The sequence below is a fragment of the Coloeus monedula genome (genome assembly GCF_965178545.1).
Source record: "Coloeus monedula genome assembly, chromosome: 23".
Classification (NCBI taxonomy): Eukaryota; Metazoa; Chordata; class Aves; order Passeriformes; family Corvidae; genus Coloeus; species Coloeus monedula.
This window is the reverse complement of record NC_138803.1, coordinates 5,996,567-6,020,377: the sequence shown is the minus strand read 5'-3', so window position 1 is coordinate 6,020,377 and position 23,811 is coordinate 5,996,567. Positions and strand designations below refer to the sequence as shown.

Genomic DNA, 23,811 nt, shown 5'->3' with positions numbered 1-23,811 from the left:
AGCCCTGCCCCACACTTCCCTCAGCAGAGGGGAGGCAGAGCTGGGTGTCTGCAAGCTGGGGAGGTGCCCAGTGTCTCCAGCACGGGCTGTGCAAGGGACTGGTTGTGCTGGTTTGGGCTGAGCCGTGGCACTGGTGCGAGGCTGGCTCGTCTCCCACCCTCTGCAGCCCACGAGCAGTGGGGTTTGTGGGCATCCAGCCCAGGACTCAGCCCAGCAGGAATGAGGCTCCTTATGGCTTTACGAGTTTCCTTGTTCACGTTCCCTGAGTGCTTTGAAGAGCTCCCAACGCTTGAACAAGTGTGAAATAAACCACGGGGTTTGCACTCGCCGAGGTTTGGGCAGCGCTGGGGATGAGGCAAACCTCAGACAAAGAATTCCAGAGCAAACGCTGCAGTGAGCCAAAGTTTTTAATTCAAACAAGGAAGTCATCCCTGTCTGCAACAGGAACAGCCAGGCACTGTTTGTGTTCGGATCTGGAAAGGGGCAACAGCAATCTGTGCAAAGATAAATGGCAGGGAATGAAAATTAAAAAGGGGGATGATTGGAGGGGGGGACAGGAGATGTTTAAGGGTGTTGGCATCCCTGAGATCTGCAGCTTCTCCTCCTGTTTCTTGGGATGAAAAAAAAGAGAAGGGAGAAGGGAGAAGGGAGAAGGGAGAAGGGAGAAGGGAGAAGGGAGAAGGGAGAAGGGAAGGCTCGGTGCCACGGCAGGTCCCTCACACATCTTTTGGCCGTCACTGCCCCCTCATTGCCAGCGATGCCTTTAGCAACCACCCCATCCCCACAGGGTTCAAAGCAGGAGGGAGAGATATGCAGAGCACCATTAGCACCTTTTCTCCTTTTAAAATTCCCTTATTTTTGGCCTAGGACAGGTCAGAGTCTCGGAGCCACCGCCCTGGCCTGAGCAGCCATCAGAGCAATCCAGTGGCTGCCACAATCTCTCTCTTTTGTTTGATAACGCAGAAATCAGCAAAATCCCGTCCCCAACGTGAGATTTGTGAAGTTGGCCGAGGGAACACTCGGGAGGGCTGGACATGGTGCTTCTCTTCCTTTTAGCAGCTCTGCTGCAAGGTGAGTCACCACGTCCTCAGCCCCTGATAAGAGCAGGTAAAGCTGGAACCGGGGACACAGGCTGTGCTCTTCTGGCTAAATCCTGCCTTGGACACCAAACACCTCCACCTGCAGCGTGCAAACCAGTCCAGACACCTCGCTGCCCAGTCCAAATCTGCAGAGAGCCAGCAGATTGTGGAAAGTGCTGGGAGAAGAATCCCAGCTCTCCTGCAGCATCCACAGGAAGAAGGATGTTGCCAGATCAGGCAGAGTTTGCAAATGCCAGAGGTTTTTCCCATTAATTTCTGCCCTTGGCCTTTAACTCCAGGGCTGGGAGGGGTCTAGAGTGTCCTGTAAGGAGCATCGAGGGTCCCCCCTCTGTGCCAGTGGCTCTGTGACACCAGTGCCCCTCAGGTGGGTAAAGTGGCACTCGGGGTGGGTAACACAGCACATCCAAAGTAGATTTCCTGAGCCAGATGTCCCCTGGTGCCACTCAGAACCACAGCCCTGCCTCGAAGGAGCAATGCTGGGTCCTCCTGGTTGTCTCTGAGTAACCAAAACCTTCTGTTTCTGTCCCCAGAAGAGCCCGTTTCCAGCAGCCTCTACGGCTCCAGGTTTTTGACAGGAGGGCTCGGAGGCTCCATCACCCACCGGTGCTTCTACTCCCCCACCCCAGCCAACAAATACGAGCGGAAATTTTGGTGCAAAATGGCAGCGACCGGGGTCTGCTACACCATCATCTCCTCCAGCAGCTACACCTCGAGCGAGTACCGGGGCAGGGTGGCCCTGGGGGACACCCCCCAGAACGGCACCTTCACCGTGACCATGACAGGGCTGAGGAGCAGCGACGCGGGCACCTACAGGTGTGGCATTGGCATCACCAACAACGGGCTCTACGTCAGCCTCAACCTGACGGTTCTGGCAGGTAGGATTCTCTCCTGAGAGAGGTTTGGGGTCATCAACACACAGCAGGCGCCTCAGCTTTTTCTCTTAACCAGATGTTTGTAATTGTGGGGTGTAAAAGCACCCAGATTGGGCAAAAGGTATGTAAATGTGGAAGGAAACCCTCTCCTGGCTGTTGGAAACCCAGGTTTGGAGATTCTGGGGAAGGGCACAGAGGAAATGTCTGAGTGAACGGGTTTTGGAGAAGTAAAGGAAATAACTGATGGGCTTTTAGGGTGTGAGGTATGTGTGTGTGGATATTTTTCAGTTATTATAAGCTAAAAAGATGAATCTTTATTATCCTGGAGCAGAGCTCAGGAACATGGCCTGAGAGAATTTGTAGAGCCAAAAGGATGGGGCAGGTTTTTGGGGGTTCTGCGAGCTGACAGTCCCTGTCCTGCTCTCTCCCTACAGATGCCACGGTGGCGAGGCCAACCCAGCTCATCCGAGGGGAGCTCCGTGGCTCTGTCACTGTCCTGTGCCCCTCTGGGGACACCCGAGGTGACAAGAAGAGGTTCTGGTGCAAAGTGGGCAGAAGCAGCTGCGGTCTCATCGCCAGCTCCGATGGCTACGTGGACAGGAGGTACCAAGGCCGAATCCTTATCACCCCTCAGGAGAGCTCTGGGGCTTTCAAAGTCCTGATGAATGACCTAAAGAAGGAAGACTCGGGGCTGTACCTGTGTGGGACACAAGGACTGAGGGGTCAGGAGAGCCCACAGGAGGTGGTTCTGCAGGTGGCCACAGGTAGGACGGGGCATGGGGGGCTCACAGCGCTGGGTGAGGGGCGTGAAATGCTAATTCTGTCCCTCCCCTGCAGCCTCCACCATTCCCAGGAGACCCAAATTCTTCAGCGGCACAGTCGGGGGCTCGCTGTCCTTCCAGTGCCACCACGACCCCAAGGGGACCTACGAGAAGAAGTATCTGTGCAGGTGGAAGGGAGGGAGCTGCCCGGTGCTGCTGGACGACGAGGGATTCGTGCTGGAGTCCCACAAAGGGCGGATACAAATCTCCAGCAGTGACCCCGAGCGCGGGACCTACACGGTGGTGCTGAGGCAGCTGGGGGAGGAGGACGCAGGGTGGTACTGGTGTGGGGCCAGGAGTGGGCACGAAGAGCTCACGGCCTCCCTGAAGCTGCTCATCCACAAGGGTAGGTGGTGGCAGGGCCTGGGTGATCCCCAAACCATTCCACACCAGGAGAAAGCAGCAGCTCCACATTTCCCCTCAGTTATTAGAGAGCAGCTGAGGTGATGGTGAAGGTTATCAGGAGTGTGAGAGCTGAGCTTTCGGAGGAAATCTGATGGGTTTGGATTATATTATCGATTGTTTATGATGCAAACACCCTGGGATCTGACATCCTGGTCCTGGCACGTGCAGCACAGAGACGTGTTTGGCTCTGGAGATAAGCTGAAGGTTATCTTGCAGTTTGAGAAACTGCAGAGTGTAAATACACAGGTCCATGGAACTGCTCCTCTGGCAACGGCAGAAAGAGCGGGGTTAAAGCAGGAATGGTTGCCAGGTATTAAGGTTTTCATTAGAACTCCCAGGCTGCTTTCTGTAGGACTCCAAGGAACACAGAAATGCCTGAGTCTGGTGTTTTTTCACACGAGATGCAAGGCGAAATGTGTAAATCTTCAGTAAATCTAACAAACCCATTGCCTCTGCAAGAAGGTGGGTATTAAAGCCTCAAAATAATGTTCTGTGCAGAAATCTGCTCCTCACGAGACCCAGGAACAGCCCCTCCTGTGAGACCCTCGTCAGCAAGTCCTGCTGCCCACAGCACACCCAGGCATGGGAGCATCACAGACCTGATGGGCACCGTCCCCAAGGGCACCACGATGGGCACTGTCCCCAAGAGCAGCAGCACCCTGCTGCCCACTGCCACCCTGGGCACCTCTGCAACCTCCCCAGGTGAAACCTTCCAGGAGAGGTGAGTCCTCAGCCACATCCTTGGTGTTTTACAACCTGTGCCCCATTCCCCGGAGCCCTGTGGAAGCTGTGCACAGCTGAAAACACCTCCAGGAGACACGAGAAGCCGGAGAAGGTGAGGTTGCCTCATGTCCATGCACACTTTGAACTTGCCTCCAACCCGCCTGTGGAGCAGGTGCCAGAGTCAACAGCTGTGCTCCTGCCTGGTTCCCTGTGCTCAGGACGGAGACAGGACCTTGGGAAGCGTTGCTGAGCTTGAGCAATAGCCCTGGTGAATGTGCAGCTGCTGCAGAGCTCAGCGCACCTTCCCCAGCCCCGCAGCAGCCACGGGCAGTGCTGGGTGCTCGCCGCTGTGTCAGGACTGAGCTTTGGGCAAGGTCCCTCAAAAAGCTGGGAGCGTTTTGGCCAGGAGTCATTCCAGGTTGTTCTCCACACCGGTGGCTGTGTCTCACCCCAGTGCAGATGGTTTCCCAGTGGATTTGCCTCCTGTGCTCCCTGTGAGCAGGTCCAGCCCTTCTCCCCCCGCTGTGGCCACCAGCCAGCCCTGCTGAGGGGATCTGGTGCAGATGCACCAGGTACTGCAGGATCAGCCAGACCCAACCTGGGCAAAGCCCACAAATCCAGTTCAATATTGAGATGGGCACCTCGGATTTGCATCCACCCCCTTGAGCCCCAGCATGGGAAGCCCCATCCTCCCCATCCCCAGCTTCCCCCAAGCCACATTTCCCTGCCATCCTGACAGAAGGAGGAGGGAAGACACCTTCCAAAAACGTGAGGGTTGTAACAACTCACCAAAAGGACGTATCTCTTGTGAATTTGTATTGTGCAAACAGCTCATTTTCCTCTGGAGGGGCTAATTCAGCTGGCAGCACTAACCCCACACAGCAGCTGCAGGAATCACTCCCTCATAAGCCAAACTCCAGATTGAATGATTTCAGCTCTCCTTGACTCTGTTGACTTTTCTTTGATTCAGACAGAGTTAAAAATTCTTTGAATACCCTTTAGTGTGACAACAACCACCTGCATGAACCACGAAGGTGAATCCAAACCCAGTTTAATCCTGGTGGTTCATCTCCCCAGCTCCTCGGGGGAATCACGGCTGCTCCCAGTTGTGTTACCAGCTCTGCTTTTGCTGATTTGTGTCGCCATCACCATCCTCACCCTGGCCAAAATCAAGCTTCTAAAGAAGCCAGGTAAGCTGGCCAGGCAACACCTTTTGGGACTGCAGTGGTTGTTTTGCGAGGGCTGGAATCTGACCCATGGAATATTTCCATCTCTCAGACACGTGTCCGCTCTGCAGCCCGACAGCGTGGCTGGACCTGCAAGCAAAGTCCTTGAGAAGTTGTTTGGTTTTGTCTTAAATGTGCTCAAACACAAAACAAATGAAGGAAATGGGAATCCTGGAGCCCTGCTGAAAGCAAGGCTGGGTTTTGTGTGTGGAAGATTGATGGCCCCGTGAGTGATAGAAAATCCTGAAGGGAGGGACCTGTGTGGTGCGAGTGGCTTCACTCTGGGCAGCTTCTGGGGCCAAATCCAGCTCATTCAGTGCAGAGCTGACAAAGACAGGCCCAAAAAATCCCTTCTAATGACTGATCTGCAAAGATACGTGCACCTATCTTAATCCAGACCATATTATACCCATAGAAATAAATTTAGGGACAAAAAACCTTCAGCGATGACAGCGGTGAGGGGAAACACATTTTTCACAAGAAGGAAACTGTGAAATAATGGCCTAATTTGGGGTCTGGCAGGCTGGAATACTTAAAGAGGAGCGAGTGGGGGTGTTCCCTGCGGTGCATCCGTGTGTTTTGTTTTAAAGGAGAAGCAGGAAGCACCACGGGGAGCCTGGAGCCAGCTTCGGCCCGTGCTGGGCTGAGTCCTGGAAGGGAGGAAAGGATGGAGGAGAACCCGAGCCCAGGAGAAGTGCAGGAGTTCAGGATGGGCTCTGGCAAATGTAGGTGGGTGTTTGCTGGGGCTGGCACTGCAAGTGTCGTCTCCCTTGGTAGGAGAGAAGAAACCCAAATTTTAAGCGGGGAATTCGTGGCTCTCCACAGGAGAAGCACCAGGTTTGCAGTCCAGGAAAGACAATCCACAGTCCAAGAATCCCATTCTGCTGCCAAACTCTTGCCTTTACTCCTTACCAAGAAAAGTTAAGCCATGGATTTCAAAAGACTTGGATTAAATCCTGTATAAAGTTTATATATTTATTGTAGGGCTGATTATAATTTTTGATTGCAAGCACTAAAGCTGTTATCGCTCTTCCTGCCTATTTCAGTAAATTCTGATTGCTTATCACCTTTCTCAGTATTACACAGAAGAAATTATTATTCACTGTGTTGCAACCATGTCATTCTTTTTTGTTTTATTGCGCAGGACAATCTCTGCTATCCTTGGGAATATCAGGATGACCAGCTTCTGTGTAAGAGTCTGTCTCAGACTGTTGATGCTTTTCAGAGAAAATCTCCTGCAAAAATCATCTGAGCAAATATTTGAAAGTGTATCTAACCCGTAGGAATTCATATCAGTGAAAAGGACTCCACTGGAAAAAAAAAAATAGTGGAATAGTGGCTCAGAAATTTGGTGATTTCACATTCTCGTTATGATGCACTCAGAGCCAAAAGAGGCCTTCTGGTCCTAAATATAAAGACTGGAAAGGAAAAAGTGTGTCCCCCCTAAAACCTTGAAAATAAACTCTTAGTGTTCCGTGAAAAACTCCTAAAAATGAGAATGAAACACAGAAATTATTTGTGCCTTTTGCTCGCAGATGTCTGGGTTGGGGTAAAGCCTGGGAGAATTCTCTTAAGCTGAGCAGGAGGGTGACTCCAGAAGTCCCCTCTGACCCGGGTTTCTCCAGCTTTCTGTTCTCAGAACCCCCTAAAATATCACTTAAAATACCGTTTGGCATAAACCCAGAAACCCCTGTGGAACCACTTCTGCAAATACCACAGAGAGGCAGTGCCAGGTCACAGCTTCTCTTCTGTTTCATTATTTTACAGCTGCCCTATGGGGAAAAGTTACTTTTCGAGGTGCCTGATGAAGACTGGAGCCAGAACCTTCTATGAAAGCCCCATGTACCCGAGCTGGGAATTTTCCCTATGGAAAGCCAGGGCAGAGCTATAAAATGCCAAGCCCCCAACAGCTCCCATTGCTCTGCTCAGCACCCAAATCCCCTTAACTGAGAGCTGAACCCCCAGACTGCCCAAATTGCTCCGTGTTTTGCACAAGAGAGAATAAAATTATGCACCTGAACCGGCTATTTGGGGGATATTTCCCTGAGGGAAAGGTAAAGCTGGGGAGGGGTGGGGAGGGAAGGATCTTTGTGGCTTCAGGGTTGCTCAGTGGGAGGCAAAATATCAGAGAATCATGGAGTAGTTTGGGTTGGAGGAGAGGGACCAGGAAGGAGAGGAAGGTGGGAGAGGTGGTGGGAGAGGAAGGGACCAGGTTGCTCAAAAAATGAGAATTTTCTGGTTTGTTTTTTTTGATTCTGATCCATGGAGTCATTTTCCAACACATAAACCACGTCTGATTTCAGTTTCTCAGACACCCACATTCCCAAGTGCTATTTTTCCTTCACCTCTTCTGCAGGGGTATCCACAGCTTCAAAACCAGATCAGCTTCAGCCCAAGCACAGCCCAGCCCCGAGCAGCAGCGTGGGTTTTACACTCAGATCATGGTTCATGCTGCAATCTGCACTCCCCAAATAAAAGCAATCCGAAGGTTGTTTGTTTTCTGGAGATGCCAAAATGCTTTGGAACCTGGGACTTGGCAGGAAAACGCTTCCTCGTGTGCTAAAGCAAGGAAATACTTTTCAAATATATTTGCATGAGGCAACAGATTGGTTTTACTGGAAACCTTGAGGGTGAAAGGGGAGGATTGGTTAAAAAAAAACTGTTTGTTCGCCTTGGATTAATTTTTCCTTCTTGAGATGCACCAGCAGTTACAGGTTCCAGTGCTTCTGCCAGGATTTCCTCTGCCCATGGCCATCCCACCTTCCTCTGCAAGGTCTTAAATACACATTTCCATCCCTCTGCAGGATCCAGCAGGGAAGCTGATCCCGAGGGATCTGGCCTGGCAGAGTGGGAGCTCCAGGAGAGCAAACACAGCTGAGTCCACTGTGGTCCAGCCAGCACAACTCCGTGGCCACGAGGCAAAAAAGTAATGCCAGCATTACCTGGGGAATGTTTGGAATGCCCAGGGAAGCAGCACTGGTGGGAAGCTTGGAGGGGATCGGGGTTTGCTCCCATCCAGGAGAGGTGGTGGTGGCTGTTCTCCTGGTCCAAGATCCCCACCAAGCACAGCAACAGCCAAAAGCTCCTTGCTCACCCCAAAAGCTGTGCATTCATGGAAAGAAAAGAGCTCAACACCCTCAGCTAAACAAAAGATACTTCCAAGGCTGGCTTTAAGATCTGGCAAATCTGTCAAAGATCCCAATTCTGGGTCAGGATCTTGCTGCTCCCAGACACGGCAGGAATGCCTGGAGCTGCCATCCCGTCCAAACTCATCAGTTTTCCCTGAATGGATGAGAAAAGCTGCATGTGACCCCCCCCAGTTAGAAGGAATTCCTGCTTTTGCATCTTTAAAACAAGGCAAAGCAAGGAATCACAGCTGCCCAAGCAAAAAGCTGGTGCGGGGTACCCAAAGGACCCTCCATGGACTTGACCCCACAGAGCCACCAGGCTGCTTCCCAAAGGAGGCAGAGGTGCCCTGGACCTTTCGTGAGAGCCCCCTGCCCTTGGGGTGGCTGTGATCAGGAGGGTGACAAGAGAGGGCACCCTGCAGGGACAGCAGAGCTGGGCTGGGCATTGGCTGCCCGGCCCTGCCGTGGGCTGGGGCTCACCTGGCAGCGCTGCTGGATGTTGTTCCTTTAAGGCACAACAGGTGGAAATGCAGGGCTGAAAGTGCAGCGAGTATTTAAACCAGGCTGGCAGTGCCAGAGCCCCACGGGGACCGGGACACTGCTCACTCACAGCAGGTCCAGGGTCAGCCTGAGAGGGAAAGCAAGAAGTGCCCAACACTGCAGGAGGAGCCCTGAGTGTAAGTAACGCTGCCTCGTCATCTTTGGGAATGCAAAACCTCTTGTAGGACCATGTTGGGATGGGGAAGGAGAAGAACACAAGTCTTGGGCCGCTTTCGAGGACCCTTCCTCACACGGGAGGGAAGCTGCGGTTTGGAACCATTTCATGTTCAGGGCTCACTGATGGGAGGCTGATTTCTCCTGAAAGAGCCATAGGAACAGGCTTATGGCAGTTATGGTTTCTTCTCTGCAGTAGATTTTTAATATTTAATTTCTTGGGGGGGGAAAGTTATTAATTATCATTACAATATTTGCATTAAGTTTTAACACAGGAATTAAAAGTTAGTAAATATTACTGTAATAATCTAAATTTTGCCACTCAGCCTGAGGTCATTACAGACTTTTGAATGCCAGCAGGCAGATTTTGAAATTTCAGAAGAGAATTGGTGCAGTTCTGTCCGAAAGGAGCTGCTTCAGAAGCTCCCTGAGAAGCTCGTTCAGTTAACAGGAAGATAAACAGAAACTGGAGCTTGAGTGAATGGGCCGGACATCCTAAAAGTGAAATCAGAGAAGCCTGGCAGAGCCCTGTCCCATCCAGGCCAGGGGAGGTGTGGGCTCCTGCACACCTGAATTCCTACTCTGCAAAGGGAGCATTCCTATAGATTCAATACATTTCTGAGGTACAGATAAACATCCCCTAATTGCAACTGTTAATGAATCCACCCTGGCACCATCAATCCCTCCAGGCTGAGCTGAGCAAGTGCTCTTGGGCCATGGAATGTTCCTGCTCCTTGCAGGAAGAGGAGAATTAAACCAAAATTATTTAGTAGTGCTGGAGCTGGTTTCACTTTCCAGCCCAAGAAACAGATGAACCATGAAGGTCTGATCTGGAAAGCAGCAAGTTGGTGTGTGGGGGATCCAACAGCTTAAAGGAACATAAAATTAGGTCTCAGGTTAGTGTAGAGTGGATCCAACAGCTGAAAGGAACACAGAACTGGGCCAGCAGCACAGTCCCAGCTGGGATTTCAGTCACCGCTGTGAGAGCTGCCTGTTTATTGTATTTCATTTCTTTTCTGGAGTTTGTTGCTCACGTGTTTAACTGACACAAACATTCTTAGTTCAGAGCGTCCTAAGCACTGCAGGCATTCCTAAAAACTGCTGATTTCTTGGTAAATCCTGATAATCTTCAGTAAACTCTGCCTGGGTGTTTCTGCTCACAGCATCACAAAACGAGCCCCTTCCATTCATTCTCTCCTCATTGTAAAGGGGGTCTCTGTTTGGAACTGGAAACGTTCATTTTCTGCATGTGTTGGGTCAGCTTGATCTTCTATCTGGAAGTTGATTGCTCATTCTGAACCCTGTGAAAATGGGGTGGATTGGGGGCTTTTCCCCATTCCACTCCCCCCAAATAAAACTCATGGCAAGGCAAGGTAAGCAGTGACCTTGATGGGCAGTTGAAGATGTGGAAAACCCAGTCCTGTGCAGGATGAAATTTGTTGCTCTGCCCTTTTTCTGGGCACAGAAGCCTCCAGCACCTCCTCACAGCACAGCTCTCCCTACAACCATTTGCACCTGCACAGCTTCCCCACGGGTCAAAGGGATTTGAGTGGGAAAATATTTCCAATATATAAAATATATAGAATATATCACCTCAGTATAGAATATATTACCTCTGTGTTATTATTTCTCAACTATTTGAATAGCAGCAAACATTCCAGAAGGGCTCCCGGGCTGGAATGACAAATGTCACAACCAAACCCTGGGGTTTTGCTGGGCCCATGGCACAACCTTGACACGGGTTGTCGTTAGGAGCAATAGTTAATATCTAATGGGCCAGACTGGGCTGACTCCTGGAAATCCCCACAGCAGGAATTCAGCAGAATTTGGTGCTCTGGTGTTCCACACCCAGAGCAGCTGCTGGCTCAGGTTTGCCCAAGTCAGGGCTCAGTCCTGGTCTCTTCCAAATCATCATAAATCTGAAGGTAATTCTTCCTAGGGCTGACAGAATCCCAAAAGCACAACAGAAATGCGAGGAAAGTCCTGTAATGGATGAGATTTGGAAGAGCCAGCCTGGCCAGAGAGCATTTGCTGCTGGAAACCTGGAAAATATCAAAATTTAGGCATAAAATAGCACTGGAGAGGAAGGGGATGGTCCCAACCAGGTTGTCCTGGAAATGCCCTTCCCTACCCCACAAAACAACGTGGTCTGTATCCCAAAAACAGTTGAATTTTTTGAAGAAATCAGAATAACAGATTATTTCAACTTTGCCAAAATGGGCAAGGCTGAACTGGGGTCCTGCTTGCACCACAGAGTGAGGGCTGGGGGGCACTGAGGTGACCATCAGCCAGCAGAGCAGCTGTGAGCCCAGAGCAAATATCAAGGCCCTCTTTGTGCCACGTTGTTTACTTTCTGCAGAATTTGTTATGTTTGCCTTGCTGGCTACTTCTGGGATGTGTTTGAAAGAGAATTTTTCATGCTCAGTGAGTTAATTATTAGCCACCTACCAGTGGCCATTGAGCAAGGAGAAATCACAATACAAGGAAGAGGCACAACAGAACACCTTTGATCTTAACAGGGAAATAAAAGCTTTTCCCTTCTGCTGGGAATTACCCTTAATAAAATTTTCACTCCATGTCATGAAATCAAATTCCTCCACTTTTTTATAAGGGTTTTCCTTGGCACCTCTCATCAGCTCCTGTGGGTGCCTTCCGTGAACTTGGAATGGGCAGGTGGGTCAGGAGCTGTGCTCAGGAAATGCCCATAAAATCTGATTTTTGGAGGAGCAGAGCTGAGGCAAATCCCTGCAGCTCACTCAGTTCCTCAGCAGCTGGGGAAAGAAAAAAAAATAGAGGTGAAAATATCACCATTTTTCCTCTTTTGTGTGTCCTTGGACAGAGCAGGGAAACAAAGAGCAGCCACCAAATACAGGCTTCAGGCAGGAATTCTGTGACAGAGGGAATATTGGAGTGTGGGGATGAGATCCATGGGCAGTCCTGTTGCCATGCAGCATCACTGCAAGAACAGAGTTACCAACTCCCTCTCTCCTATTCAATTCCTTGATAGGAGCAATTAAAAACCGCATTTCTCCCAACTTCAAGTAGCCACGACCCTCATATCCTCAAAGCACGAAGACTATTAGATGGTTAACATGTTGCAAGTGTGATTATTCACCGCATTCTTCCGCATCTTTTCCAGGGAATGCAAGAAAAATGACTCTGCTGGCGTTGCTGTTCCTGCTCGCCTTGCTCCCAGCGGGATCTGCAAAGAGCAGACACCCCCCCAAAGCAAGCAGTGAGTGTCACCTGCCCAGGGCACAGGTCTTGGGGTGGCCAGGGACAGGAGGTGACATTGGGAAGGGAGGAGGAGGGTCCGGAGAGCATCTTTATCTCACGGGTGCCCCTCGGTGCCACGGGACCCCGCGGGCACCTGCTGCTGCCCAGCCCTGGGGCCGCCCCGCTGCCCTGGGACACGTGGCCAGCGTGGCTCGTGGGGCACTCACACCCGGCCTGTCCTCCCCCCGCAGTCTCCAGCCCCGTGTTCGGCCCGCGGCAGGTCCATGGCGTGCTGGGCGGCTCGGTCACCGTGAAATGCTTCTACCCGGCCACCTCGGTGAACAGACACGACAGGAAGTACTGGTGCAAGGAGTCGGGCTCCAAGTGTGTGACCATGGTGTCCACGAACTACGTCGCTCCGAGCTACCAGGACAGAGTGTCCCTCACTGACCACCCCGAGGCAGAGAACTTCCAGATCAACATCTCGGCGCTGCGGCTGGAGGACTCCGGCTCCTACCAGTGTGGTCTTGGGGTCAATGGCAGAGGGCTCTCCTACAGAGTCACTCTCACTGTTGCTGAAGGTAATCACAGACTCCCTAAAATACCATTTTCTTTTAGTTTTCCCCCCTCTCCCTTTTAAACAAGGCTCCACCGACGGCCTGCCCGGTGTCTGAGAGCTGCAGGTGCTCGGTGCTCTCAGGAAAGTTTCATTTCAGCCCCTGCCTGTGTCTCTGTGCACAGCCCCACCTGTTCCTGAGGCGGCTGAGCTCTTCTACGTGAAGCTCCGCAGCACCTGGACCGTGTCCTGCAGCTTTGGGCCGGAGACTGCCGACATGAAGAGATACCTGTGCAAGAAGGACAAGGAGGGCTGCCGGACCATCGTCAACAGCTATCAGGAAATTGATGATGCCTTCAAAGGCAGAGCTCTGCTGACTTTTGAGGAGCCTCTAGGCTCATTCAGTGTCACGATGACCCAGATGGACTGGGAAGACGCAGGCTTGTACTACTGTGGGACCGGCGAATATGGGAGCGGAGGAAAATCGAAGGAACTGGACGTGTTTATCTACGAGGGTGAGCTGTTCCCAGTGTGTTTTCCCCTTCCTCTTTCCTTCTCTTCTGGAGCATCACCAGCAGTCTCACTTTATTTAGCAAGAACTCAAATTTCTCTTTGCTATTACCCTATTCTCTCATCTAAATACTTCTTTCTGTTCATTTAACCACCTGTAATGTACTAAACCATCGCTATATAAAGCTTGTATCCAGACTTCGCCTTCCCAGCAGTGGGTAGCTCTGTTCCCCAGCCCAAAACTCCAGGAGACAAATTCCACCCCCCAGTCAGAGGCAAGCAAGCTGTCTCTTCAAGCCCCTACTTCCTTAAATCCCAAACTGACAGATGTAGATGCTCCCTCTAGCAAAGGGAAAAAAGCTTTGGAATGTCTGTCCACAAAGCCAACAAACACCCAGAGAATTTGGGGAAAAGCAAGGCCTGGTTGACCCTTCAGGATCAATTCCCACCAGTGCCAGGACAGTCTCCTGCTGGCTGCCCCCCTGAGCTTTGCCTGGCCTTGCTTTACCCACAGCAGCTTTGTTTGATCTGACAATGTTGATTTTCTTGGGAGAGTGCCCCATGGACACAAGTGAGGCGTTTGTAACTGCTCATTTCATTCTCACCAACAGACAAAAACTTCCCTCAGTTAAAGACCACGGTAACCGGGACAAAAGGAAGTTCGGCAACTTTCGAGTGCCTCTATGATCCTCTAAAGAAATCCACCACGAGGATCTGGTGCAAGTGGAGAGTCCAGGGATGTGACAAGATCATCGACAACACTGGGTACGTGAAGTACTCGTACGAGGGAAGAGTGGCCATGTTCGAGAACCCCGGAAACAAAACCGTCACCATCGTCCTGAACCAGCTGGAGGCCAAGGACCAAGGCTTTTACTGGTGCATGTCAAATGAGCTGAAGGAGCAGCAATCATCAACGGAGCTGAAGGTTGTAGACGGTAAGAGCTGTGCACTGGTGGTTCTCTGCCTGCTCAGGAGGTACAAAACCACCTCCTGAGCACCCCAAGTGAGCAATCTGGCGTTTTGGGAAGAGACGTGAGCTCCAAGCCTGAACTCACCCCAGCAGCTTTACAACTGAGACAGAAAGGTTCCGTTTTGTGGGAATTTTCACAGAAAATTCTCATTTAAGTGTTTCTTAAGCCTTGCAAGACAAGAACCATAAACACCCTCTTTAGCCTTAATTTAGCAACGCCAGGAGCACTTTCCCTCGGAGCTCCATCCCCAGCAGCACCGTCACCTGCTGGCAGCCACCCCCACCACCGAAACCACTCACAGCAGCCCTGATGTCCCGTTTGCCCTTGCAGGAGAGCCTGGGCTGACTGGCAAGAAGGAAGTGGAGGCACCAGTGGGCTCCCGGCTGGGTTTGACCTGCTCCTACCCCTGCAAGTACTACTCCTACGAGAAGTACTGGTGCAAGTGGAACTACACCGGCTGCCCCGTGCTGCCAGCGCAGGACCAGGGGCTGCCGGGGCCAAGTGCCACCTGTAGCACGTCCAACAAGACGGTCGTGCTGAGCTTTGACCCGGTGACGGAGGAAGATGAAGGCTGGTACTGGTGCGGGGTGAAGCGCAACGGGCTCTTCGGGGAAGTCATGGCCGTGCAGCTGCGGGTGGCCGCAGGTGAGCCCCGGGCAGGGCTGCTCCGCTGTCCCGGCTCTGACCGCGCTCCCTTCTGCCCGGGGAGGTCTCTCCATCACCGCTAGGCTGCAGCACCGCAAAACAGAAGCGCTGCCGCCCAGCATCTCCCGGAGGTGCCAGCAGCGCCCTGCTTTGCACCATCTGCCTTCGGTGCTTTCATCCGCTCCGTTTTGACTTCCCAGTCATGAAACTGATGCCTTTTCCTGGTCTTAAAATCAAGAGTCATACACGGTTAGAAGGGGAAAAGGGATTTTACCTTGGTGTTTATTTTAAGGATCCTTAGGCGTACACGTCCAGGTCATATGCATCGAGATGCACCCACCGAGTCTATCTCTGTCTCTGCATCCCCAACATTGGGTATAACATTATAGATTTTACTAATTAGCATACCTATCAAAGATTCCCCAATGAGAGGCTCGAGTGAGCCCCCCTCCCCAAGGAACCTTCCCCTGGATGGTTCTGTCTTGGTTTACAGAATGTGTTCTGGAGAGGACCTTGGGCTCTGGGGCACACTGATCCCTGGCTACGAAGCTTCTAAAATGTTGAGTCTCTTAGCTTGATAAACAAGTCTAAGAACGTAGGCAAAAAGCACTAGGAGTACAGAAGTTGTAAAAAGGTATAACAGGGGTATAAAAGAAAAGGCAAAAATCTTCATGGCATCAAAACATCCAGTCTAAAACTCACTTCTTTCCACACACGTTTTACTTTTAACCTCCGAATTATTGCTATTCAGTTTGTACCATCATTGAGTTTAGGCAACATCTGGCACCTTTCAGGTGAAGAGCTGATCCAGTGCAGGGATCTCGCTCCAGGGAACTTCTTGTCTTAATAAAAACCAGGAAACCAGTAAGGAGCAGGAAAAGCTGACACCAACAGCAAGGGGCTTGGTCTCAGCTTTGGTGGAATATCTTGGAATTGAAATGGTTTTGGGGGAGGAACATTGTTAGAAGCAGAGAAAGAGAAGAGCTCTGGGTATCCCATATTTAGCCACCCTAAGTGGGTGATGGCCAAAGTGAAAAGAGAAAGAAACAACCTTATTTCACTGCTTTTGATGGGCAAGGAGCCAGGAGTAAAAGCAAAGCAAGGATGCAAAGTTTGATCTGGACATATTAGAGGCAGAACTTAGAAATTTGAGCCTTTTTACTTAGAAATGCAAGACCTTCAAAAGTTCACAGGCAGAGAGAGCCTGCTTGAGATTTTCACAGTAAATTATTTGATGTGAGATCGTTTCAGATCTCAAACCCCCATTTTGAAGAGGCTCTCATGGAAAGCCAAAACCCACAGCAGCTCCACGTCCGCGAAACACATCCAAATAGTTTTTGTGTCCAATTCTCATGCTGCTGCTCACTGACCACCCTCCTTCCCCGGGGCACACAGGGAATGATGCCAGGCACAGCCCAGAGCTCCTGGATGTTGGTGATTCCAGCCCCGAGTCCGGAGCTGTTCCCCCGGGAGGAGCCTACAGCGATGCCGAGGTGCGAAAAGGAGCTGCCCCAGAAAGGTTGGTTCTCTCCCTCCCCTGCCATTTATCATTTTTGTGGGGTTTGGATGGACCCGTTGTGGTTGCTGTGTTTGTGCACCCTGGCTGTGTTGTTTAGCAACACAGAAATTGTCTTATCCACAAAGAACTTTACTCTAAATGTCAGAGAAGATAAAAAATGACAGCAAAGGGCAAGATGACTCACAATTAATCTCTACTTCAAGCAAATAGTATCAGAAGGAAATTATTAGAAATTCCAGGTACAAAACAGCTATTTGAAAGTACTTTTGTTAATATTAGATAATTTTCCTTCACGTATTTATGACCAAGCTGCTGATGGAGCTGTTTCAGCACAACCTCTAGCCTATATTTTTATTTGGTTTTTATTAATTATATGTGCTAGGATCCAGTTCATTGATGGAAATGCATCACGCTCACTCAGAATTACCATCCTACCCAGATTCAGCCTGCTGGATTTTCACATGTATCATCCTCAGTGAGATCTCCTTCCCTCTGTTCCAGCTCTGATGAAAGCCACGGCTCCAACACTCTTGCCTTGGTGCTGGGCCCTCTTGCTGGGCTGATCCTGATCGTCGTGACAGCTTTTGCCATTGTCAAATACAGGCAGATGAAGACATCTGGTGAGTCCCTGCCTTTCTGGGCTCCCAAGAAACTGCAGCAGCACTAAGTTAAATCAATACCCACGTGCTGGCCTCAGCTGCTCTCCTGGTGCCACACCAGGACGGGCAGGGGAGGTCCCTGCTTCTCCAATGACCCCATCCAGAGAGCTCCAGCTCCCTGCTCCTCCCACTGACCCCATCCACAGGGCTCCAACTCCCAGAGCGCCCAGGCTGAGACAGAGCCCAGCCCTCCCTGGGCTTTGCCCATTGTGCCACACGGCATCACCTGGCACAGAGCGTTTGGGTCTGAACGTGCTCCCACCCAGTCTGAGCGAGACCTGAGGGATTTTCTCCTCCCTCTCACCAGACCTGGTGTCCGTGGGGAGCTACAGGACGAACATCAGCATGTCAGACTTTGAAAGCGTCAGGGACTACAGCGCCAGCAACAGCGCTTGCGTGAAGGACAGCCAGGAGACCCCCATGGGGCAGGACGGTGAGTGGCTGACCCCAGCTCTGCCCCGGGCTCGGCCCTTCCTTGCTGAAATACCCCACAAAAGCCACAGAAACACCTGCCAGCCCCTGCCCCCTCCCCAACACCTCCCTTTCTCTGCCTGCAGAGTTCATCACCACCACGGACACTCTGGAAAGCGCTGCTGACACAAAGAAGACAAAAAGGGTAAGAGGAGGCAGGAGAGAGGCCACGGACCCGGGAGATGTGGCCACAGCCCTGCAGTCTGTGCAACAGGGTGTCTCCTCCCAGGGGCTTTATTTACACCCAGGTGCTCTCCATTTTACCCCGATCCAGCACCTGCTGTGGACCAGCCCCCGTGGGTGGTCTCACCCCTGTCCTGACTCCCTGTTTCAGCACAATTGCAGCAGTCACTTTGCTTCAAGAAATAAACCAGAGCAGCCCCAGGCAGTGTCAGGAAGGTTGGGATTGTTACCAGAAATGGGAAACATTGGGATAAGCAGATGGCTGGAAACCAGAGCACATCCCACTTTTCAGTGGTACAGAGGGCACAGGGAGGGCTCTGCCATTGCAAGGGCTGCTCCTCAGATCCCTGCCTTCCCCTAATTTTCTCTGCCTCTCCCTGCCCTCTCCTGCCTCTCCTCCCCTCAGGTAAGATCATGGTCCAGTGGCACCACTTGGCAGTGGCTGAAGGTGCCAGAATCAAGCCTGTGTTTTTCAAAGTCCCTACCAACAGGTGAGGTGTGGGTGTTGTAAGTGCCAGGAGATGAACTGGAGCAATAAAGGAAGTTCAGGGAACCAGTAAAGCCCAGCAGGTGTAGGACAGGGGAGCTGGATGCCAACACCCAGGGACAGGCTTGCCACGCATTCCCAAATCTAAAAACATTTGGGGTCTTCCCAGGGGTGATGCTCACACTGGCACCAGTGTGACCCGCTGGATTGTCCCACTCATCCAGTGTCCCCCTGTTATCCTGAGATACCCCCAAAATGCTGCCCTCTCCCCTGCTGCCCATCCCCATCCCCTGACTGCATCCTCCTGTCCTTCCCAGAGCTCCAAGGAGGATGCTGACCTCGCCTACTCCTCCTTCCTCGTCACCTCCGACAGCATCGCCCAGGGCAGCTCCAGGGGGGACAGCGCTGTCCTGGACACGTCCCCCAAGCAGGACCAGGTCTGAGGGGGAGGTGGCAGCGCCTGGGACCGGCTCTGCCTTGAGGATCACGATGTCAGCCAGCAACACTCTTCATTGCTGCCACAACTTGCTATAGCTTGACCTCTTTTTGCTTAAATTCAGCTTCAAGCGGTGATTTAGGAGGATTCGTTTGATGCCAGAGGGGGCTGGGCTGGAAGTGCAGGACTGAGTGACGAGGTTGGGCTGGGGAGCAGCAGGAACTCGAGTGGCTCATCCCACCAGCAGCTCCAGTCCCAGCACTGAGGTCTCACGGGCCAGAAGGAGCATTGGGAAAAAAAAAAAAAAAAAAAGAAGAAAAGAAAAAAACCCCATTTTGTTTTAAAGGCAGCTGGAAAACCCTTCAGAACAGCATCTGACGCTTTTGATTCCTCTAAGCTTTTGCGACCTGTGGGCAGCACCTGCAGGCCAGACACGGTCTGGAGTTTTTTGTATGCACGAGCAATAAAGAATCCAGTGGCTTTCAGCAGACTGGGGAACTCATGGTCTGTGGGGTATCACAGGAGAGCCCACCCAGAGAGGCACAGAAAGGGTGGGAAAAGCTGAATATTCCACAGATAAAGCAGTGTAGGAAGCTGTAATGACCAAGAGGTGACCACGGCGGGCTGGGTTCGCTGACAGACACTGAGTTTCACTGCGGATAAAACACAAATTATTCCTGAACTGTGGACTTGCAGTGCTGGGATGAGCGGGGCAGCAGCTCCCCGCGCTCAGCGGTCCTCACACCCACATTGCCCCGGTCAGCACCTCCCTGCCAGCCCCCAAAGGGAGCTGAGGGCTCACCTGCCCCGTCCCCAGGGCTGCATCCCTGTGGGAAGGGGTTTGGAATCGGGAAAGGGGTGGAGGGGCCGGGACACGTCCGCACCCGCCCGGAGCTGCTGGAAGGGAGGGAATGTCTGACTCTGGTGCAACAGGAAAGGCGAGAGCCTGGAAAGCGTCCCGGGGGGGGGCAGCAGCGACAGCAGAACGCTCGGGTTTGGAAATTTCTGAGAGGAGAAAACCCCTTTTGCTCTCCCTTTGCAAATCCTCTTCCTCCTCAGCCTGCCCGACGGCGTCCTCTGCTCAGCTCCGCTCCTCCCTCACTGCCCGGGAGCGGCCGGGATCAGCTGAACTCCGGGAGAGGAGCAGGGGCTGAGCATCCCGCAGCCCTCCTGCACCCCTCAGCCCTGGCAGCTGCCTGCTGCGACCCCCGCTCCTTCCCACTGCTGGCATCGCCAGCTGGCATCCCGTTTCCGAAGGGGAATGGCCCTGGGCTGCTGCTGTGCCCTGCAGTGGGTACAGAAGTGTAAAATCCCTGGTTGAGGTGAAAGCAGAGAGCCCGGCATGGACTGAGGCGTGCAACACACGGGGTGTGATCAATGGATAGGATGAACTGTGATGGCTCCAACATAAGCTGAAGGTTTGGAACAGAACCCTCAAGCTGTGATCCAGAGCCCAAAAAGATCCATGAGGAACTCACCCGGCAGCCCCTGTGTCACCAGGTGTCGACTGATTTCCTGCGGTCAGGGACGAGCCGTGGTCCTTCCCTGCAGTCCCTCACTGCATCCCAGCATCATTCCCGGTGGTTGTTCTTCAACGGAGAGTTGTGGAAAATCCCAGGTGTCTGTCTTTCCTAAAAGAGTGATGGAGCTGAAAAAGCACCTCTCCCGAGCACTGCCAGAGCATGGGGAGATGAATTCACCTGTTCGTGCCCTGACACCTGGACAAATGAAACCCAAGAGAAAGCAGATTAACAGAATCAAAGCCCTGAGAAGCTCCCCTTTGGCATAAGCCAATATTTGAGGGAGGACAGTGAGCAGTAAGAGATCTTTTGTCTGAAAATGAACGACCAAACGTCACTCGGCGTGACACACGTGCTGTAGGGAAATGCTGGTGCTGTCCCCCAGCCGGGATTGAGGGTGGCACCAGCAACATCCAAAGAGGGAGAGAACAGACCAGAGCTATAAACAATGCCCAGTAAAAATGATCTTGGGGACAAACTGGGGGGATTTAGCAGCACTGAGGTCTGAGTTTGGTGTTTCTGGCGTGCCCAGAAGGACACATCAGCCCTGGGATGCCGGAGTGACAGCATCTGCTGTGTAAGGACACCACAGAGAATTCAGAAAGTTTCACCAACAAGAATCATGTAATTCCTCAGAATTTTGACAAACAGACTCAGCACAGTTTCAAGTGGGGTTTATTTACAGTCATGGCAACGATTTCCACAAGACTCACTACTGGCTGTCAGTAAATTGCACAATACACTCAAGAATCTTTTTCTATTCAGCAACTCCGTATCTTGCACAGAAGTTTCTTTACTGGTAAGGCAGAAAATATCACCTCAAAAGGAAACACGGATTTCTGAGGCCTGACATACCTGCTGGGACCTATTCTTGAAACCATTTCTCACACTGTACTCCTCATTTCAGCCAGATCCATCAGTGGCAGCAGCCCTGAGACCAAGGTTTATGCAACATCAGCTGCACCAGAGTCCTCCCAGCCAGCACTCAGTGCTCATTCCCCACATTCCCTAGACAAAAAAATCTATTATTTAAACAATAATTTTATGGCATGATCACAGCTTATGTCTGCCAGCAAGAGAAACCCTGCTAGGTTTTCCCTTGGAGCATCCTTTGGTAGCAGTCATCGAGGGCGATGCTGATTTAATCAAACTCGTTATTTCCGTCTTAATGAAGATTCTGCCACTGTCCCTGGCTGGCAAAGCTCTCCATGTTAGCCTGGATGCAGCTGGAACTGCTGAGGAGCTGCGCTGATCCAGTGATTTACTGTCCCTCTCATCTCTGCTGTGTGCAAAGCCCCTGCAGCTCCTCAGCCCCGGCCGTGGGTCATTAACGCCGCCCACTAACGAGATTTCTCCATCCAGTCCAGGAGGATGTCCAGCTCCCCCAGGGACTTCATGGCTGCAGATGTGACATTCAGCTACAATGACATAAAGGATCGAGCTGTAAGCAGAGACCAGCAGTACAACCCAACATAAAGAGAATTTAAATATAAATTTAAATGGTGTTAATTACCAGGCTCAGTCATCAACTCACCCCTTCGTAGTTTGCAAGTATTTGCTTGAATTTCTCTGTGGATTCCTCCCCACACACACAATTATTCTGCTCATGCTGGAAACATAAGATTAATTCATTAGTCTGGGCAGTTAATTTTTAAAAATGAGATTTCAGTTTCTCATTTTGCTGGGCATCATAGACTGAGACGTTGTGGAACTGTGGGAAAGGCTGCAGGTCCCTAAATCAGACTTTAGCTAACAACAGCTGACTCGGCAGACTCAGGGGCAGGACAAATATTGCTCCTGGGGACCAGTGGGGGAGTTTGCTGGTGAGATATAAAAATCTCTCAGTGGACAGAACGCTCTTCACATCACTCTGCTTTGTGTTCTCAATAAAACCATTTCTATAAATAGAGACTTTGCAGCTTTATGGAGCTCTCAGGCTGGTTCATAGATGAAACAGTAACAGAAGAAGCTCCACTGGAGCAGTACCCAAGACTTACACACTGCTCGAGCTTCCTCCTCGCGCTGAGGAAGGAGTTGGCGATGCTGCTGATTTTCCTGTTCACAAACGAGTCCTCGGTCCTGCAGTGCTTGAAAACTTTGTCCACGTAGAAGGTGAAGAGGTGATGAGTGATGCAGCATCTGTCTGAAGACTTAAGAAATGGATTTAGTGACTGAAAGGCTTTCCAAAGGGGTGTAGCCTGCAGTGACTCTCTGGGATAAAGCATCTCTAACAGGAAGCCTGTTGTAGCTGAGCACAGCAGGACAGTCTGACTCAAACAAAGCTTCTTCAGTGGTGCTTGATTGAAGCTGATAAAATATATGGGAAATCATTTTAGGCTGGTTTTCCAGGAGACCCATCCTCAGCAATTCTCACGAAATAAAAACAGCTGATTTTGCAGCTGGGTATCAGAGGCTGAGACCTGGAGCAGTGGCCCTTGTCTTGTGCTTTGGGGTGTGAGAAAGCTGAAGAATACTGATCTCTGATAGATTGCACTTCCCAAGGTCACATTCACCTGCTTTTGGATCCTTTAAGGGCTCCCCAGCCAGGGCCACCTACCTTAACCTTGTGTAGGGACTGTGGGTGGGACAGGATGCTCAGGGTCCGGATGGGGTCTCTGGATTGCTGCAGAGAGGACAGAGGTGGGCATGGACCTGCTGGCTCCAGAGGGGCTCCAGGAGCTGCCAAGGGCTCCCCCAACTCCCCAGGACCCTGGGGAATACTCACAATATTGGCTTTAATTGCTGTGAAGCCAGCCCTGATCTCTGTCATGCTCATGGAAACCCTGCAGGCTCCGAAGTGGAAGATTTTGTCCCCAGCTGTCGGCATCAGATTCACCCAGCAGGACATGGAGAAGAGGCAGAGGAACAAGGGGGATCCTCTCATGTCAGCTGCCTGGGAGACCGGCCCAAGGAAGAGAATATTCCTCATTATTTTCCCAAATAACACAACTGTGATCCATATGAAAATAGACACATTTTATGTAAAACTTGTACATCTGTATTAAAAACCCCATGCTCATTAGGGTCTCTTACCCATTTCTTTTTTGCTCCCCCTGAGCAAGAGAAAAAAATCAAATGAAGTCAAATATTGAACAGAAGAACTCAAAAAGCAGAGGAAAATTAAATAAAACATCAGTTGAAAATGCATCTAAATAAACAGAGTTCTTCTGAAAAAACATTATCAGAAAAATAAATACAGTGAAATTCAATTTTTAGAAGTCTACTGACACAGAAGCAGCAGGAGGTGCTGAAAGGAGCAGACCCCAAAGTCTGATCCCAAAATAAAGTGTTTTCCCTCTGGAAGAGCAGAAGTCAAACACAACTTTTGTTAGCATTGAAAATTAAGGTTATTAATGAAAAAAAACTTCAGAGAAATTATAGGAATATTACATTATAGGAATGCAAGGAAATACCCAGAAGGACAAAGAGCAAAGGGATAAATTCAGGATCTCACCTTGTTCTTCGGTGTGGGTTCACCTCTCTCACCGCTGTCTGACCTGGAAGGCTCCGAAGGACCCGTTTTTATCCCGGTACCAGGAGGAAATAACTCTTGGATTAACTTTTGGGATTTTTCTTGCTTTTCCTGGCATGTATTTCCCTTTGTAATTTGCTGAATTAATGAGCTCGTGCAAGGGACCAGCTCCCTCTC

General features: G+C 51.1%; 2 protein-coding genes across 2 annotated transcripts; one reads left to right on the top strand and one right to left on the bottom strand.

The window, feature by feature from the left end:
- Positions 1 to 12,142: 12,142 nt before the first annotated feature.
- PIGR (polymeric immunoglobulin receptor) lies at positions 12,143 to 18,649 on the top strand (the record flags this gene model as incomplete). Its single annotated transcript, XM_082296120.1, has 10 exons — positions 12,143 to 12,224; positions 12,457 to 12,786; positions 12,947 to 13,276; positions 13,883 to 14,206; positions 14,573 to 14,887; positions 16,283 to 16,406; positions 16,908 to 17,026; positions 17,373 to 17,498; positions 17,623 to 17,681; positions 18,524 to 18,649. 10 exons carry the CDS (start codon positions 12,143 to 12,145, stop codon positions 18,647 to 18,649), a joined length of 1,935 nt encoding a protein of 644 aa, XP_082152246.1.
- A 2,853-nt stretch (positions 18,650 to 21,502) lies between these two features.
- LOC309581495 (interleukin-20-like) lies at positions 21,503 to 23,046 on the bottom strand (the record flags this gene model as incomplete). Its single annotated transcript, XM_082296119.1, has 5 exons — positions 21,503 to 21,580; positions 21,697 to 21,771; positions 22,160 to 22,312; positions 22,720 to 22,785; positions 22,888 to 23,046. The coding sequence occupies 5 exons, from the start codon at positions 23,044 to 23,046 to the stop codon at positions 21,503 to 21,505; spliced, it is 531 nt and encodes a 176-aa protein (XP_082152245.1).
- Between the last annotated feature and the right edge of the window lie 765 nt (positions 23,047 to 23,811).